Source organism: Nuphar pumila, chromosome 13 (genome assembly GCF_984573655.1).
Source record: "Nuphar pumila chromosome 13, dmNupPumi1.hap1.1, whole genome shotgun sequence".
Classification (NCBI taxonomy): Eukaryota; Viridiplantae; Streptophyta; class Magnoliopsida; order Nymphaeales; family Nymphaeaceae; genus Nuphar; species Nuphar pumila.
This window is the reverse complement of record NC_143261.1, coordinates 89,057,348-89,077,684: the sequence shown is the minus strand read 5'-3', so window position 1 is coordinate 89,077,684 and position 20,337 is coordinate 89,057,348. Positions and strand designations below refer to the sequence as shown.

The 20,337-nt window shown below is 36.3% G+C and overlaps 1 protein-coding gene across 1 annotated transcript; it reads right to left on the bottom strand.

Moving 5' to 3' along the window:
- Positions 1 to 2,336: 2,336 nt before the first annotated feature.
- LOC149819079 (superoxide dismutase [Fe], chloroplastic-like) lies at positions 2,337 to 7,803 on the bottom strand. The gene is made up of 9 exons (XM_089984065.1): positions 7,702 to 7,803; positions 7,577 to 7,599; positions 5,682 to 5,729; positions 5,347 to 5,535; positions 3,915 to 4,086; positions 3,689 to 3,801; positions 3,003 to 3,029; positions 2,826 to 2,849; positions 2,337 to 2,734 (listed from the first exon to the last, which is right to left on the bottom strand). The coding sequence occupies exons 1-9, from the start codon at positions 7,730 to 7,732 to the stop codon at positions 2,615 to 2,617; spliced, it is 747 nt and encodes a 248-aa protein (XP_089840191.1). The 5' UTR covers positions 7,733 to 7,803; the 3' UTR covers positions 2,337 to 2,614.
- Between the last annotated feature and the right edge of the window lie 12,534 nt (positions 7,804 to 20,337).

Below are 20,337 nucleotides of genomic sequence, written 5' to 3'. Positions count from 1 at the left end.
CTTTTGGTGTGTTTTATTCAGCAGTGTCCTGCAATTACCACCTTTGTTCTTGATACTAAAGAAATGACTAAGCATAAGCATGGGTGTTTCAGTGGGATGGAAACTCCCTGCAGTTCTAGTTCAAGGCACTCCCTATTATCCAAGTTATGGGCTTTATTTTTTGTTACTTTTATTGGTTTCATTCCTTTAAACCTGTACACGACATCTAAACATTGCTAACACTAATGCTAAAAGTTCTCAGTTGTCATGCTTTTGCCCTGCAAAAAATTTAGTTCAAAGGCAGCCTACATATGTGTATTGTATATAAATGCATGATGTTGTGGCCCTTGAAATAGTTCAGCAGAATCATGTCTGAAACATATTGGTGACTTTGGTGTATAGATTGATGCGAAAATAGTTATGATGAAGACGGCATAGCCACCAGTGGGCCGCTGATCATCTATCCAATGCACTTTTATTGGTCTGTGCATAAATTGATAGATTTGTTAGGTGTCAAGTTTGGTGGCAGGGCATGTAAGAGTGACATTGCAAAGCCCAGAAAATACCTTGATACTGCAGGATCTTCAAACAATTCACCCTCATATAATGAAAAAAATAAGAAAAATGCAGAAATAAAAATAATAGTGTAGTAGCACTGTTCACTAAATATAAGATAGAGAGATTTTCAAATTATTGAGAATAAAGAATAATAATATATTTGTTGTATAAAATAAAAGTGCAAAAAAAGTATTGTTAAAATGACATCAATGTTGTGTTGTCTAGAGAAAAGTTGCTATATATTTTGAGTAACAAGTTTGGTTTGCTGGGCCACGTACTCCAAATCAAATTTGATTTGGTTAGATTTGGAGTCATGAATTAGAATCACAAGAGGTCCCTGGTGACTATGATTCTCACTTAAATGAGAAAATGGGAGTTAGTTTATGGTTTCGTGTGTTGAGGAGAGAGGTGGGCTGCTTGAAACGGCCCTGCAGAGGGCCTTGTCCAAATGAAGCACGACATTTCAACGTGCTTCATTTGGATAAGCATAAGGGTGAAACTGTTTACCGATTTTCTCTCGGTAAGTCCCAAAAAAGCTAAGGTAATGGCTACCTAGATGAGTGAAAATCACAAACATATATCTCTTCCTTATAAGGGAGAGGGCTTACTTAGAAAATATATGTGAAAACTGAGAGAGCAGACCCCCACTTGAAGAAGGCCTATTACGACCTTACCTCTAAGCTCATCTTTCCTCCATCTACACACATCAGGTACACAAATTCCTTTAGTGGTATCAGAGTACAGGTTCTTGCTGTGAGTAGTTTTCGCCTCCACCTCGCTGTTCAGATCGCCAATCACCGTTTGACGCTCTAAGCCACAACAATCACCGAAAAACAAGCACAAGAAATGTCTGAAATTTAATTTGAATTTCAATATTAATTCAAATTTGAACTGTGTGTATTTGAATTTAGAGTCTCATTGGATTTCATTTTCAATTTCTAAAGTTTTATCAAATTTTGATTTTGATATGAGAAATTGAATTCAAATTGGATTTGAATTTGAATTCAGACTTAATAAATATATTTTGAATATTATAACTTGATTTGGACTTGTGTTTAACTTTAAATTAAGATTTAATTGAATGTCAATTCAAGTTTAATTTATATAATAATTTGGATCTTCGTTGAAATTAAATTTGGATGTAATACCTGTGATTCTTCAGAGTATTTATAATAATGAATAAAATAGTAATTAATAAAGTTTTTTATGAGAAAAAAATATAAAAATATAAATTACCCTAAGATGAATTATAAGAAATATCTAATTTGTTCTTTTAGAAGGGTTGGTTTTTTTCTCTGCATCTAATCTAACAGAGTCCGATCAGATTTCCAACCTCAAACAGTGAAAATTAGGCAATCAAACAACACATAAAAATAAAGGGTGTTTTTCCATTAACCATATAATTTTTCCTCACTAAAATCTAAATAAAAAGGCCCCTACAACAAAACCTTGTGAAAGTTTTTTTTTGTTATATTACTTTAACAATATATATATATATATATATATATATATATAACGTCTCCTTGTGGTGGGGCGTTGCAGGTTCAAACCCCAGTGGTATGTTGAATAATAACTGGCAGGGGTCTGACAAACCGCAGCTTGCCTTTCAATAAAAATATCATTGTTTTGTAGGCAATCAATTAGTGACTGCATCATCCAATTCGGATCTCAGCAAGATAGTGATTACAATTTCAAATCCATCGACTTGGTACCGATCGGTCCAAGCATGTTGAGGAACTGTAACAGTTCATGTTGTAATCACTACTGCCTCAAAACCTCTGGAAGAAAAGATACAAAAATAAGTGGATAAGTTTCACTTATTCCATAACTTGAAAAACTTATCAGATAGCCAAGCAAAGATCCAAGACAATCATAGACATACAAACCCACTGGATATAATCTAAGCCATGGTAAGTCTGAAACCAGAATAAAAGCAGAACGTTGCAAACTAAACTAATGGAAAATGCAGCAACCATCTCCAACTGATACCTAAATACTAGACATTGACAAGCAATGTAATTTGATACTGGATAGTGGTAAGATGGCCTGATCTTATTTTGATTCTCAACCTTAAGATTCACTGCCTTGCTCTAGCCCGCCCTGCTGCTTTTGCCTTTGCAACTTCCAACCGAGCACTAACTGAATCCCATGAAACAAGCTCCTCCATGAAGATCTTCACGTAGTCAGGTCGTCGGTTCTGCATCAACAAGTACAAACATTCATTGAACGACAATGTAATTTCACAGACTAAGAATACTTGAGAGCTTTCAGTGACTGATGAAACCAACCTGGTAATCGAGGTAGTAGGCATGCTGCATTATGAATTAAATTGAAATATTAGTAACTAATCAACAAAACTTAATTATAATATGCACCAAAATGACTAGCAACAGAAAGGAAACATCCATAATAGGTTACATAAGAAAAGATTAATGTAAAGAGGATGGAAGACGAGCATAATTTACCTCCCAGACATCAACAGTCAGCAATGGCTGCAACAAGTTGCAAGCTTTTACATTAGAACAAGATAAAAAAAGGTACCAAAATCAAAATGAAGAGTGAACTGCATGGTTATGAACTAAAAGTGTAAACACTAAATATACTAGCCAAGAAGGATGATGTTGGGTGCCAGAATTTCATGAAATCTTCAATACAAACTGGCACTTTGCCTAACATGGTCGGGCCAGAAAGGCCACATGGCAGCTTATCGGTCGATGTTGTAGAAAATATTTGGAAAACTGAACTTTGAAAGGGTGCATAAGCACTGAAATTCAAGCAGTATTTACTCTTGAAGTGCCACCATATGTGCCATGATCACCAAATATGCCTCTGTGCATGGAACACGCTGTGACAGATGCTGATGCCAATCATGGGACTCTTGGCACAGAGCAGCAAACATGGCATTTGTTGATTAGTCTAGCATTCCAAGGGTGCTGATATTCTAGAGCAACTGTATATCTCACTTGAACGAGATGTGTGTGGGATCCACTCTCACGGTTTTCAAGTGAATTGTGCGGTGGGGATTGAATATAACTGATGAAATCCAGACCACCTCCTTCTAGGAGTCCTGGACCTGTTCTATCAAACAACAGAAGTGCAGAGGCATGCACATACACGCTAAAATCAATAGAGAGAATAGGGAAACTGATACCGAGAAGTCCCACACTAAGGGATTCACTGCATTGGGTGTCTTTATGATCACAAGCTTATAGTCTTCCAGAGGTGTAGGATGAACGGCATTCCCTTCACTGCTATCAGGTTTGTCTGAAAAAGGTCAAAACATAGTTTGGTTATGCAACAATTAATCTTGTAAATCTGCAACAGTGAGAACCATGATGCAACAAGTAATTGATGAGGCAGTCATAGATGGTCATTACATGTAAGCCAAGCCCAACCAGAACCAAACTGTGTGGTTGCAGCTAATTTAAATTCTTTCTCAAATGCAGTATATGATCCAAAATCTCTTTCAATCAATTCTAGAAGATTGCCAGTAGGCAGCCCTCCTCCCCTTGGCTTCATAGAATCCCAGAAGAAATCATGGTTCCATACCTGCAAAACAACAAATTTTTAAATTCGAACATTGCCTTTGTACAGAAAAGCTTGAGTCAAGGACCCCAGGTTGCTGAGAACCAGATATTGGTAAAGTTTCTTATAAAATTACATACTAACTGCTGTCTAAAACCAGCACTAATGCAAGGAGAATTGTGATATTAGTATTCATGACAGACAATCATAATGAAGATTTCAAACAAACAGATGAATTCCAATTTTAATGAACCCCTACAATCACAAAATCCTTCAATAGATGGATGTGGATTTTACATGAAATTAGTTTGTGTAGGCATGGACATGATCATCTACTTGCATTTGTTGTTCTCTAAATCTCAGCTCTGCTATCTCTTTCTTATTATCCATTACTAATAACCTTACAATTGTTCGACCCCAAGGGGTGGAGGAAGCTTTCCTCTACCCTAAGTTCAAGTCCCCATATGGGTACCCCCTCCGTAAGGCAAAGCAGGAGGGTCTCAGGACGTCAAGGGTACAAGAACATGGAGTTTTACGCTGTGGGGACAACGACCATAGGTACGGAAGGCTAAAGACCAGAACGAGCATGTCTGATCCTCTATGTCACAAAGACTCTTCTAACAGGGCACCGCACCCGCACACAGGAGGGTGCGACACTTGGACACAGCTTCCTTTGTGTTAGGTGAAGTCAACCACACTGAGGTCCATTTCTATCCAAAAGTAGATTCAGTTAACCCTAATCAAGTCCATTTTTATCTATATTATATATATAAATACATAAATGCACACACACACATACACATAGAGTTAACTTAACACTGTTAAAAATTATATATATATATATATATATACCCTTCCCTGCACCCCCGCACCCAAGTTTTTTTAAAGTCCAGCATCGCCACAGCCGCACCTATGTGACATAGCTGATCCTGGATGGGGTTTATCCATGTAATTAATAAATGAGAAAAAAAACTAGCAATCATTCGTTTCTTCAAATTTAATGAGGCATTCATTTTTAAATGTTGTCACAGGACTATAGTGAAAAGATTGGGTGTTCTATTTGTAGACTAGTATATAACTAGAGAAGCATACTTGTCAAACTCAACAAGCTGATGAGGTCTATGAAACATTGTAAATCAGGCGATTGGCCTAACATGCAGCACCCTTTTTATAAAAGCATTCAGTCTCCCTCCAATAAATGAATCATACTTTAATCTACTTCTAGCCATCAAGCATTTAATTTAAAAAGCTAAAAGGAATACAATTAAGGCTGAAGAGATGTACCTGGGCAGCATTATTAAATGGAGCTAGAAGATCTCCATTGTTGTATGTCCTCACAATAATCTCTTCTAATGACAGTCCACCCAACTCAGTACCTAAAACCTGCTTGTTTAGATTGTCCACATACCCTCTATGGTGCTTTCCCCAATGGAATTCCAATGTTTGACGGCTCATATGGGGGGCCAAAGCATCCTACATTATATGAAAGCTAACATGTGAGTGTGTTTGTAGGCAGCAATTAACTATTCATTACTGAAAGGTCATGAATGGCATAGCATCCTTGGAAGAAATGCAAAGTGGATGAACCCCAAAAAATAACAGAGCAGAGAGAGACATACTAATGGATATGGAGGTGGCTTTAGCTCAAATTTAGTAGTATGTTCCCCCTGAAATATGAAAGCCAAATAGTCAACTTAAAGAAAATTGAAAACAAACCAAAAAGAAAAGTAGGTGAATGGATCATGATATCTGTTTCATATCGCCACAAACTTTAAAAAAAAAAGTAAGACATGACTGAATCTTTTTACTATGAAATTCTACAGGTTGTTTTATTGGAAGTTGTGCTTGTGATGCAAATATCAATTATTCAAAAATCTGCCAAGTATGATGGTTCACTAAGTGATGCAGGAGTGAAACAGAAGAACCGGGACAATAAAGGTTAATTTGGATCGATTGTTTGTTATTTGGGTTTTTCTTGTATTTGGATCAATGGTCTGATCCACGTTTTTAGGATAGGTTTTAATTTTTTTGGAAGATTATCATAATAAGTAGCTTGTTTTTTTCAGAATTATAAAATCTTCATCTTTAAAAGGATGAGACATCTACGTGTCAAATCAAAGTTGAGTTGAAATTTACAATCATCAATTTTCAATTTATTTCAGTCAATTTCCTGCATTTTTCTGTTATTTTCCTGCTTTCCTAGACAAAGCTAGATATCGTCAGATAATCATATTTTTGATAGATTTTCTCTGTAAATCTGGTGACAGGCTTACATCAGTTAGCATCAAAGGCCATGATCTTTTCCTCAACTTGTTAGATTGCAAACAGCTCAAGAATCGATCATGCCGAATTCAAGATGTGCCAAACATTCAACCAGAGGAGCGACATTGAATATAAGTCAGAAAGATGATGTTCACATACAAGGTACCATCATTCTACACATGAGGTGACTTATAACTCCCTAGAGGATTTCTCAAAAAACGCGACACCCAAAGTCGTCTGCTAGCCAATCCCTTGACAATAATCTTAATCCATTCCAATCCATGCCAATACCAAACCCAATCTCTATCCAATCGCCCCAAAAAGGTACAGGTCTTAGTATCTACTTCTACCAAGATCAAGAGCTAGCAAAAGGCAGATCCAGTTTATGATTCTAAAGGTGATGACACCTTGACCACGAGTCTAATCCAAGAATGCATTTGGACTGTGTCGACCTAAAGATTTAAGAACTTTTAACTTATATCACTATACTTGGCATGAAACCAAAATTCAACCCATTGCTCTGGTACCAACTGATGTAAACCTGTCACCAGATTTACAGAGAAAATCTACCAAAAATACGATTATCTAAAAATATCTAACTTTATCTAGGAAAGCATGGAAATAATAGAAAAATACAAGAAATTAACTAAAATAAACTGAAAATTAACAATTTTGAATTTCAACTCAACTACTCTCATTTAGATCTGTTATTCTTTTAAAGATGAAGATTTCCTAAAACTAATTAAAACTAACTACATATTATGATAAACCTATCCTAAAATGTGGATCATACCAATGATCCAAATACAAGAGAGACTCAAATAACAAACAGAAACCCAAAAGGCAAATGGATCCAAATGGACCCTTACTTGGAAAAGAATGAACCCATACAAATTTAAACTTTTAGCAAATAAAAAAGACACCCAATTAATTATAATCAAGTTTATACCAGAAACCGGGTCACTGTTCTCTTAAAAAATAATAGCAAAATATCACACACACACACACACACACACACACACACACACACACACACACACACACACACAAAAGCAAGAAAAATTGTGAAGTGCTTGGTTGGTTGCACCCACTCATCTAGACCAGTCTAATTTTCTAGATAAGTTAGCGTGTCCAGATATTTCGGGATAAACCGGTACATCCAGCGACCAAGCACCTCAGGTAGTGGCATAAAATAATAAAAAAAAACACATCCAAGAAATATGTAAAGGAAAACAATCGTTGGTGGTCTCACTTGTTGGGGCGCATCTCCTGATCCTGTACAAGGAACAAACAGATAAATAAGATCTCAAGCAGCGCACTTCCAGAAATAATAAAATCGGGAAAAAGGAGGATTTCAGTGTGCAAGCAATCAGAAACCTGAGAGGGCAGATGGTGATGAAGACGCCATTGATTTTGCACTCTTGGTGATGCGCGCTGTGCTATATTTTGGGAAAGGGGGAGCTAACTATTTGTACTGCAATGGTTGCATTGTGTGTAGTACATTTTGTACTACCAAATGTGGTGGGTGAGAATCAAGTCAAACAGCTCGGTCTGACTGAGCCTATCATCTCATTCATGACTTGGCTAAGTCAGCCTAGTCTTCGCCGAGCAAACTGGTCTTTGACTGAGACAAGCAGCTCGGTAGGTTTGACTCGGACAACCATATGCGGTTCTGCTTTGACAGCGCCCATTGACAAGGATCGGGTGAGTCCGGGACTCGGATATTGGCTCGATTTGAAAAACAACAAGAGAACACTGAGCCAACCAGGTTTAAGATGTTGACTAGACCCAGATTGGGTTCATCTGGGTTCGGACTCATTCATGTCAAAAGCGGTCTGACCTTTTAAGCACAGCACGCGGCTTATCAACCGTCTGTGGGTGTATCGGGCAACTTGGGTGGTACAGTGGTAGTTCCAACTATACATTACAGGCTGGACGCTCTTTAAGTCTTGGGGTTGGTCCATCCCGTGAACCATCCCTGCAGCTGATATCTGTTCGTACTGGACAAAGGCTGAAGGCCAGCTAAGGGATGGGACAGTCTGGACTGTTGTATATAGACGTGCCAAAGTTGTCAGAACCGTATCGAATCATGAATCGGTTTTCAAAAACGATTCAAGGAATCATCCGATCCGGTTCAGATTCGAAACGGAATCTAGATAAATCGGTTAATCTGTAACCAGCAGATGACACAAGTTTGTAATATTAATATTAAACAACATTAAAAGAATCTTTTAAAAGGTTTTTTAAAAAATAAGTCGAATCAGCTCGCTTCATATCGATTTTTTAGCCAATGCGATACGAATCGGCTTATTCAGACCGGTTCACAACAGTACTGAGAACAATGGCAGATAAACCAGCTTACAAGAGAAAGAGAGAGAAGATTGGGTTGGATGCCGCTCATCTTAAAAATGAACGACACCCATCAAATAGTGAATAAGTCTCCTTGTGACCTGTTCAGTTTGTCCATCCAACACAAACGACATAGGTAAAAAGAGTGGGGCCCATCCAAGTGATGGGCATCTCATTCGTACAGGTTTGGATGCCATTCATCTTGAGATCTACGGCATCCAAAGGATCTCTGACAGAGTTAGCGTCAGACCTCACTCTGTTGGCAATAATGGTGGGAGCAGCAACTTCTTGTGAAATGACTTATTCATATCTTGGTCATAACAAACATTCAAAATCGGCATCCAACTAATTTTTTAAAAAGAGTTAAAAAGTACTTTAATATTTTTAATATTTTATTGACACATGATTTTGTGCACTTCAGCAATACACTACTGGTTTTACCAATGGGGGAGGAGGAAGCCGGTTACATGTTCCTCCCCGATGTGCGTGTTCTTGGCTCTTAACGAGCTTCACTTATGTAAGCACGTAGAACTCAATTTCCCGTGTGTGTCAGCATCACTTAGCATTAGAGTCTAGTGCGTTTGCAAAGACTTAAATACCTTTTCTCACCATTAACATCATAAAATAACATTTCGAGTAAAGGATAAAAATGTTCTTTCATAAAAAAGGTTTAAAATCATCATCATTTTCGCCTTAAGGAGTAAACTCCTCTGCTTTAACAGGAGTTTCTCGCAATATGTCGCCCTAAATATTTTGGATCACCCTTTGACGATGCATCATCTGCTATAACAAGAGCTTCGATTGACGACACATCATTTGTCATCGTTTGCTGCCACCGGAGCACCCTTTGTTGTCGTTTGCTGTTGTCGAAACGCCATTTATCATTGTCTGCTATCGCCAGAATACCCTTTGTCGTCGTCGTCATCTATTATCACTAGAGTACCCTTTGTCCTCGTCTTTTCATGAGAAATAGTTGAACTATCAGAAAAATCATCATTCTGTCTATTGTTCATCATGATATGAGGATACAAACGTCGAACTGAGTATACAGAGAATAACGATTTACAATAGAGATAATGATGACAACGTCAAACTGAGTAGAGTAGTGATTTACAATAAAAATCAGATAAGAAAGTAGCGATTTACAATAAAAATCAAATCAAAGAGTAGCAATTTATAGTAGAAATTAGATAAAAGAGTAGCGATTTACAGTAAAAATCAGATCAGAGAGTAGCGATTTACAGTAGAAATTAAATCACAGAGTAGCGATTTACAGTAGAAATCAAATAAGAGAGTAGCGATTTACAGTAGAAATCAAATAAAAAAGTAGCGATTTGCAATAAAAATCACATAAGAGAGTAGTGATTTACAATAAAAATCAGATAAGAGAGTAGCGATTTGCAATAAAAATCAGATAAGAGAGTGACAATTTACAATAAAAATCAGATAAGAGAATAGTGATTTACAGTAAAAATCAGATCAAATAGTAGGATTTACAGTAAAAATCAGATCAAATAGTAGCGATTTATAATAGAAATCAAATCAAAGAGTAAAGATTTATAATAGAAATCAAATCAGAGAGTAGCGATTTATAGTAGAAATCAAACCAGATAGTAGCGATTTATAGTAGAAATCAGATCAAAGAGTATCAATTTACAGTATAAATAAAATCAGAGAATAACGATTTACAGTACAAATCAGATTTCTACTATAAATAGCTACTCTCTAATCTGATTTCTACTGTAAATCGCTACTCTCTGATCTGATTTGTATTGTAAATCGCTACTCTCTTATCTGATTTCTACTGTAAATCACTACTCTCTGATCTGATTTCTGCTGTAAATCGCTACTCTCTTATCTGATTTTTACTGTAAATCACTACTCGCTTATCTGATTTCTACTGTAAATCATTACTCTCTGATTTGATTTCTATTGTAAATCGCTCTTTTCAACAAAGAGAGAATAAAAAAACCACAGTTGTTTAGAAAAAAATCTTATTGCTCTTTTCAACAGTTACAAGAGAGAAAAAAAAGAAAAAATTTATACAAGGCAAGGGCAACAACCCTAAACCTAAACAAGTTGGGTCTGATCCATAAGAAATCGGTACTCGCACTGGGAGAACCCCCAGACCCCCCTTCTGTAAGAGAAAAAACTATGAATCAGGCTCCATAACTCATCAGGCGGGAACAAGAAGGAGGCCATGTATTGTAACACAAGCTAAAAATAAAGGTGAAACGTGTAAATCTATTTATGGGGAGCGGAAGGACATTTTCATCAAACACATATCTACCTTTTTTATATGTTATTTTATTATAAAGTCATCATGGGCAACATTGGCATATGAATTATCACGGGTCCCAAGATATTGCCCCGTACACACAAGAACACACAATTTGTGTTTCGGGAAGAACACACACCACCCTCCCGAGGGGGGGGGACAGGAGAAGCTAGTGCACGCCACCTTGTGTTGGGACGTCGCAAGTTCAAATCTCAATGGTATCCTTATATAACTGGTAGGGGTCTGTCTGATTAACCCAACTTGCCTTTCAAAAAAATACACTAGAGGTTTGCCATCGTACGATCCCATGTATTTTTGTTATTTGAGATGGGTCCGATTAAGTGGGCAAGCCCCTCATCGTTGAGGACGACGGGTTCACACAAAACTCTCTCTCTCTCTCTCTCTCTCTCTCTCTCTCTCTCTCTCCTTCTTCTTCTTCTTTCCGTGTTCATTAGCTTTGATGAAGTAGGATTTTCAAAGTTGGCTTTTAATTTGGCCAATCTATTCAAATTTTCACTTAGACTCTATATTTGATGTTGAAATTTGACTACCCAAATTATGTTGATTCACCTGAGTATTTGCTGCATTTGAGGCTTCTTCATTCGGTCTCTGTGGATTTAGCTTTAAGCATCATCCATTGAAAAAATCTCAGCTACAGTCTTTGGATTCACATTTCATTTTGAAGTGGAAGTGGGTTGTAAAGAATTAAAGAAACTAAGGATGGCAGGCAGTTCTTAGGGGACAAGAATTAAGAACCAAATAACCTTATTGTAATAAGGATGAATGCTCACCGACGACGGGCCTGAGGCTCCGCGTGGTTGGTAGGAGCTGTCAGTGCATGTCTCTTTGTGGTGGGACGCTGCAGGTTCAAAACCCAGTGGTACATTAAATAACTGGTGGGGTCTGCCTAACCCCAACTTGCCTTTCAAAAAAAAGAAAAGGATGAATGCTTAATGCAACTTAGAATATTTTATCAAGTTCATCTTGAAACATTCTAAACATTTTTAGAGTACATGCATTTGCTATCTGCTTCTCAATACTCCAATCAAATTTCCAAACTGGTTGAGTATAACTTCAGTATCTGCTTGTTTTTCTGCATCATACCTTTTCATTATTGCATCATGGTAAGACCTTAAAATCATATAAACAAGTATGTGAATTTACAAAACCATTAAAAAGGCATTTATACTTCCACTTCTTTGGGTAGTTGTCATACCACCAAAAATATTATAGAATACAAAGATGAAAAGTATCCAACTACATTGAAAATATTGTAGAATACATTGTGCATCACCTTTATCAAGTATCAATCCTTTTCTTTTACTTTTGTAGTTCCTGCAATCACGTTTTGTACACTCTAAATTCTAGCTACCACCAACTTTATTTCTCAAAAATATTCATTGTACTATTCATTGAAAAACTGAAATATGAAAAGTATCAATAAGACATTTCACAGCAGTTGATAATTTTTTATACGAGTGAAGGAACTGCACACTTACAGAAGATTCAAGGGGATGAGTATGCTCGCTTTTAAAATGTGTGACATGCCATTCTTTATTCCTATTAGCATATTTTTTTCGGAATCCAATTTTAGCTTTACAATCTTCTCTAATGCCAACAAGATTTTGGTGTTTTCTTTTCTCATCTGTTTCAATATGCTTTCTATTACTTTGGCCTTCTTTGGAGCATAAAAGATATTGTCCAATCAATGGTCTATTTTTATTTGACCACGCACTGTTTTCTTTACAAACACTAAATCCTTTGTATCCAGCATACGCTTTCAAGGATGAGAACTTCATCCCAACATATGGTTTATGAACACCACTAGATTGTGTTAGGATATTATCCTCATGTTCTTCTTCACTCTCACGGTCAACTTCAATATTGTTTCCTCTAGCATCTACTACTTCAACATTACCACCATCAACTATATCATCATTTTATCTTTGCATGCAGTTCTCAACACTGATACTTGTTTCAACATCACCACAATATTGATTCATCTTAATATCAAAATCATCATCATTATAATCACTTGAGAAAGACATGATCGCTACCACTGTCAATAACGAAACATGCAACAACAATATATATAAGTGGAATATGAAAAACAAGATGATTCAGCTTATACTCATAGCAGGCAAAGAAAGAAAAAGACATTGACAACTATTTAACAATTAGTATGGGGCATAAGAAGAAAGAAGACGATGCTACTTGGAATTAATTGTTGAGAATAAATTAAACTTGAACAATGTTTCTAGAGTTATTAAGTATATACAAGTTTCTAAGAGTCTTCTAGAATTATTAAGTAGGTACAAGTTTCTAAGAGTCTTCTAGAGTTATTAAATAGGTACCAGTTTCTAAGAGTCTTTTGGAGTCTCAATACATCTAGAAAGGTCTTACTAGTGTTATAAAAGCCTAGTCTAAGAGTCATTGTAGGTATCCAACTGTGAAGAGCCTTTTTGAGTAAAAAGTATTAGAAGTCATTCTTCATTTTTCTCTCCATTCTATATTTTATTCTCTTCAAATTGGTATTAGAGTTTTGTTCGATTAAAATGAATAACTCTATTCCTCTTCCTTTCATCCCTCAATTAACAAAAAAAAATTACGGCAATTGGAGTATCTAAATGAAAGTTATTCTTGGATCTCAAGAATTGTAGGAGATAGTCGAAAAAGACTACGTTGAAGTTGAAAATGAAGAAGAAATGCCGCAAGCTCAAAAAAAGAGTCTAAAAGCGTCGAGAAAGAAAGATAAGAGAGCGCTTGTGGTAATCTACCATGGAGTAACCTCAAATGAAGTTGCTTTTGAGAAGATTGCGTGTGCTACTTCCTCAAAGAAAGCATGAGAGATTTTGGAAAGTTCATTTAACAGAGGTAAAAAGGTAAAAAGGTTTCGTTTGCATACTCTTCGAGGAGAGTTTGAAGGTTTGCATAAAATGGAGTAAGAATCAGTTTCTAATTATTGTTCACGAGTATTGTTTATAGTTAACCAATTAAAAAGAAATGATGAAACTATGGATGATGTTCGTGACATTGTTTTTTTTTTTCGTTCTTTGGATTCAAAATTTGACTACATTGTGGTAGCCATTGAAGAATCAAAGGACTTGAATACCATAACCATTGATGAACTTATGAGCTCGTTGCAAGCTCATGAAGAAAGGCTAATCAAAAAGAAGAAAGAAGTAGTTTTGGATCAAGCACTCTAGTCGAAATTGTCTCTAAATGAGAAGAAGGAGAATTTCAAAAATCAAAGAGGTCAAGGACGTGGTCGTGGAAGAAGTGAAAGTCATAGAGGAAGAGGCTCATATGCTCATGGAAGAGGCGATTATTCAAGCAAGGAGAATGGCTTGAATCAAAATCAAAATTTCATAGGCTCGCAAAGAGGAAGAGGTCATGAAAATAAAAAAGGGAGAGGCCGTAGCTATTTTGAATACTATAATTGCCACAAACATGGTCATATGGCAAGTGAATGCTGGTACAAGGAGGAAGAAAGGCATGCTGCTTGTTTGGTGTATGAAAACAAAAACCAAAAGCAAAATCATGACACTTTGTTGCTTGTGTCTCATGGTGGAAATCTTGATGATGTCTGGTACATAGACAGTAGTGCTAGCAAGCATATGACAGGTAACAAAAAATTATTTTCTAAGTTGTTTGAATCTAATTATAGTGAAGTTAACGTAGGAGATGGAAATGCTTACAAAGTTAGTGGTGTTGGTGAGATGGAGTTCAAAACAAAATCAAGAAAAATGGAGAAAATGTCTGACATTTATTTCGTTCCTAGTTTGAAAAATAATTTACTTAGTGTGGGGCATCTTTTGAAGAAGGGATACAACATTTATTTCCATGACATAGCTTGCTACTTGTCAAGGAAAAAGCAAGTTATTGCAAGGGTTGAAATTGCTTCAAATAATCTTTTTTCACTCACTCTTTAAAATAAAAACATGTCTTGTTTTACTAGTATTGATAATGGAGTTTCTAAGTTATGGCATGATAGATATGGACACTTGAATTATGAAAGTTTAAAGCTGCTCTCAAAGAAGATGATGGTCAAAGGCTTGCCTCAAATTGGTCATATTGATGAAGTTTTTGAAGCATGCCAATTCAGAAAGCACCATAAAAATCCATTTCTTCCTCAATCATCATGGCGTGCAACAAGACCTTTGGAGCTTATTCATTCAGATCTTTGTGGTCTGATGACAGTGACATCTTTGGGAGGTAATCGTTATTTTATCTCTTTCATTGATGATTACTCACAAAAAGTTTGGGTTTATTGTGTCAAAGAAAAATCTGAAGCTTTTCAGAAATTCAAAGACTTCAAGGCGGAAGTTGAAACATTTACTAGGCTGAAAATCAATACTTTGCGGACTGACTGCGGAGGTGAATATTTTTCAAATGAGTTTAAGAAATATTACAAGGACAATGGTATTCAACATGAAATGACGGTTCGACATATACCACAATAAAATGGTATGTGTGAAAGAAAGAATCAGACAATTATGGAGATGGCCAGATGTATTCTTAAGAAGAAGAAACTGTCAAGAAGATTTTGGGCAGAAGGTGTTTCTTGTGCAGTTTATCTTATTAACAGATCACCAACAAAAAGCTTGGAAAATTGCACACCACATGAAGCATGGTATGATTCAAAGCCTAGTGTTCACCATCTTAAGGTATTCGGGAGCATGACTTATGCTCATGTTCTAGATGCTATGAGAAACAAGTTGGATGATAAATCAGAGAAGTGTATTTTCATAGGCTACAGCAAAAGAAGCAAGGCTTACAAGTTGTACAACCCGGTGACAAAGAAGATTGTGATCAGTCGAGATGTTAGATTTGATGGAAATTTCATATTTGAAGACTTGAGGCTGAAAAAGAAAATTTTCCTATCTTTCCTTTTGAGATTAAAGAAGAAGAGAGTGATCCAACATTTAAAAATAATGAAAATGGTGCCCAAGCAGGAAATTCTTTTGCTTCCCCAAGTTCTTTATTGAGCAACCCTATTAGAAAAATGAAAAGCATCCAAGAATTATATGACATCACAAAAGAAGTTAGTCAGAATGATGCCATATTTTTTACCTTCTTTGCAGGTGAAGATACAATTTCTTTTGATGATGTATGTCAAGAAGAAAAATGGAGGAGAGCCATGAAAGAAAAAATTGGTTCAATTGAAAACAATAATACATGAGAGCTTGCAGATTTACCACCACACAAAAGTTCTATTGGAGTAAAGTGGGTGTATAAGACAAAGATGAATCTGGATGGCTCTATCAACAAGCACAAGGCAAGGCTGGTAGCAAAAGGGTACAAGAAAAAAGGAGAAGATTTTACAGAGGTATTTGCTCATGTTTCAAGACTTGAGGCTGTTCGTTTAATTATTTTTCATGCAGCTCAGAATAATTGAAAGCTTTTTCAATTGGACGTAAAACATGCATTCTTGAATGGTGTTCTTAATGAAGAAGTTTATATTGACCAACCACCTACGTTTTTCAAGAAAGGAGAAGAGAATAAAGTGTATAAGTTGAAGAAAGCTTTGTACAGGTTGAAGCAATCACCTAGAGCATGGTATAGCCGCATCAATTCATATTTTAAAAAATGTGGATTTCAGAAATGGCCATATGAGAATACTCTCTACATCAAAGTCAATTCGGAAGGAAGATTCATTGTTGTAAGTCTTTATGTTGATCATCTAATTTTCACAGGGAATGATGTGCAGATGTTGAATGAGTTCAAGAACTCAATGATAGTAGAGTTTGAGATGACAGATTTGGGTGAATTACATAATTTTCTTGGTATTGAAGTTTATCAAACCAAGAAATAAATTTTTATTTTGCAGGAGAGCTATGCAAAAGAGATCTTGAAGAAGTTCAAGATGGAGAATGCTAATCCAGTTTCGACTCCATGCATTTCAGGTTTGAAGCTGTCTAAAGAAGGTGAAGGAAAACTTGACAATTCCACTATGTTCAGAAGTTTGGTTGAAAATCTAATGTATCTCACATCCACAAGGCCTGACATTATGTATATTGTCAGTTTGGTGAGTAGATTCATGGAGAAGCCATATTCAAATCATTGGGAAGCTGCAAAAAGGATTCTAAGATATGTGAAAGAAACTATCGATTATGAATTTTTTATGAAACTAATGTTACAATCAACCTTATTGGTTATATTGATAGTGACTTAGCAGGGAGCGTTGATGATAGCAAAAGTACTTCAGGTTATGTATTTAATCTTGGAAGTGAAGCAATTTCATGAAGCTCAAAGAAACAACCAATTGTTGCGCTTTCTACTACGGAAGCAGAATATATTGTTGTATCTTTTGCAGGTTGTCAGTTAATCTGGTTGCGTGAAATTTTGGAGAGTTTGAAGCAGAAGCAAAATAAGTTAACAACTCTTTTCTGTGACAACAACTCAACTATCTCAGTTGCGAAAGATCCAGTTCTTCATGGAAGGATGAAACATATTCGGATTCGGTATCATTTTCTGAGAGAACTTGTGAATGAAGGTGATGTTCATGTGAAGTACTGCAGAACGGAAGATCAAATGACAGATATTTTCATGAAGCCACTAAGTGGACAAGTCTTCAAGAGAAATGCAGAAAGATTGGGCGTAAGGAGCAAGTTTAATTTAGAAGAGGCATTGTTGGGAATAAATTAAACTTGAACAATGTTTTTAGAATTATTGAGTATATACAAGTTTCTAAGAGTCTTCTAGAATTATTAAGTAGGTACAAGTTTCTAAGAGTCTTCTAGAGTTATTAAATAGGTACAAGTTTCTAAGAGTCTTTTGGAGTCTCAATACATCTAGAAAGGTCTTATTAGTGCTATAAAAGCCTAGTCTAAGAGTCATTGTAGGTATTCAAGTGTGAAAAGTCTTTTTGAGTAAAAAGTGTTAGAAGTCATTCTTCATTTTTCTTTTCATTCTATATTTTATTCTCTTCATTAATAAATGAAGAATATACAATGTAAGTAATGATGCATTTAAAGGGTGAACTTGATTTACCTATTACAGAAAAAAATTGAAAGCAAGTCACACATAACTAGCCCCAAGGGGCCGGGGTTGGCATAGTGGGGTGGGGCCTTGGCTGCTAGGCCGGCAGTCAAGGTTCGATTCTCATGTGCGTCACCCCTCTGCGCAAGCCAATGTATAGCATAGCCCCTGGGGGCAGGGGTCCTATCATCGGAGTTTTACGCTGCCTGCGTATGACAGGCTGAGCCAGCGCGAGCAGGTCATGCTGGGTGCGGTTTCTTTGGGTTATAAATTAAAAAAAAAGTCACACATTCCTACAATGCAGCAAGCAAATAAAAAAAATGAGAAAAATAAAAAAGGGAAAAAACCCCAAGAAGGCATTAAATCCCAAATATCTTATGAAGGATAAAAAAAATTGATGTGCTTAATGTTTGGGATAATCCCAAATATCTCAAATATTTGGGATAATCTCAAATGTACCAAATACACCATCACTCCTCTATAATACGCTCGAGTGTAAACAACTATACAAACAATCACAGTGGCATCCATGCATGGTGGAAACGAATCATATTATACCAATTTAACAGGTGGTTGCTTTAGAACTTGATGTGCTTAATGTTTCGTAACACAATAGATTATTCAAAAAATTCCGAGGTCAAGAATGAAATAATTATTAGATGATAATATGTATATAATTCAACAAAAATATAGTAAAGAAATAGCAAAGCTATAATCACAAGAAGAAGAAATCAACCATCACCCAAGTTACTTTCTCATCTTAATGATCATGCTGAGTATGATCACTTCCATGTCACAGAGGCATGCCATTTTAGTTGTGTACTAGATGTCCCAAAAGAATTCAAGTTAAGGTGGAGAATAGCTATTCATAAGTTTTTGCGACAATCAGTTTCAAGATCACAACCCAATTTTTTCCACTCTTTCCAGATTTAATTCCAAGAATTTCCTCCATATCACCCATCAAACGGAAACACGAGAATCAAGGCGAAGGCGGCCAAGAGGAGGACGACCAGAAGGAGGAGGCCGCAACCTTCCATTGCCTCAGAGCGCCGAGCCTTGCACCAAAACTGTGCTGATGGAGGGTTTCTCTGTGTTGAAGAGATACACCATGGAGGAGAGGAGTGCTTGGGGGTGACGAACTTTGAGAGGTGAGGATTGTCATAATAGAGGAGTGCTTAGGAACAATCCCAAGAGAAGTTGATATCAAAGGAGAGCGGCTAAGTGCCATGGCTATGTGACACTAGCCAATCACATGACAGCATTGTATTGGGCTCACGTTTACATAGTGCAGCCCCCACATGAAATGTTATCATGTCAAATAACCATGGCACTTAGCCGCTCTCTGCTCAGTCCACTGGGGCTGAGCTGAGATTTGAGGATGTGGGGGAGGGCAGATCAGGTGATCTGTGAAATCACTTTAAGCATCTTCACCGTCCATTGCTTCTTGTAGAAGGTGAGGATGCCAAATCACTTTTTTTAGGACTCCACTTGTTTGGCAGTAGCAGTTAGTGCACCTCATCTTATGTTGGGAAGTTACAAGTTCCAACCCCCAAATGGCATGGTTGTATAACTGGTAGGAGTCCCTAACCCCCCAAAAAAACGATTTGGTTTGATCTGCTCTCATATGATGCCATGGGTTTCGAATCGTGGCTCATCACCCATCTCAAGACCAACAACGATCAGACTGTCTAAATTGCTCGTATGCAATGCACTCGAATGCAGAGGATAATTTCCCACTAAAAATTTGTGAATTCAGTTCAGAATTAGAATGGGCCAATTGTCTAAATCGTTTTGAAAATAGATTCAACCCTAATATCAATTCGAAGAATATAAGCATCAATGTTGTCAAAATCAACCGATTCAGATGGAATTGGCCCAAAGATGATTCAAAAAGGGCCAATTCAAGGTCGATTTAATTCATTTTTTTCATATTTTTAAGAAGGTTAAAAAATGTTTAATATATTTTATTTTATAATAACACGTGTCATCAGATGGTAAAAAAAAGGGCTGATTCAAGGTCGTTTCGATTCAATTCAAATACTTTCATTTTTTTTAAGAAACCGATCCACCTAGTGAACCAATTTTAACAACATTGACAATCTTTAGGCCCTTAATGGATCAGACCTTGCCTGACAAACCTGGATCCCAACTGGTGTTGGAACTTGGAAGTGATGACCGTTTTTTTCTGAAAATAAAAACCATGAAAACATGCGATATATTTGATAAAACATTTTAAAGGCATTTTCTTGCCATATTTTCAAAATATCATGGCATCTTCATTAAGATATAAATATCATGTTTTTATCACGATATTTATGTTTTTAATGGTTATTTTTGGTGAAAAGTGTACTTTTATTTTTCATATAATTTTTTTTGTAAAAATCTATTTTTAAAATTTAATTAAT

Coding starts and splice junctions, on each gene's coding strand:
- LOC149819079 (XM_089984065.1), bottom strand. CDS start 7,732: ATGGCGTCTTCATCACCATCTGCCCTCTCAG. Junction 5,730..7,576: donor CAGGAGATGCGCCCCAACAA/GTGAGACCACCA, acceptor TTCATATTTCAG/GGGGAACATACTACTAAATT. Junction 3,802..3,914: donor TGGTTGGGCTTGGCTTACAT/GTAATGACCATC, acceptor GACCTTTTTCAG/ACAAACCTGATAGCAGTGAA.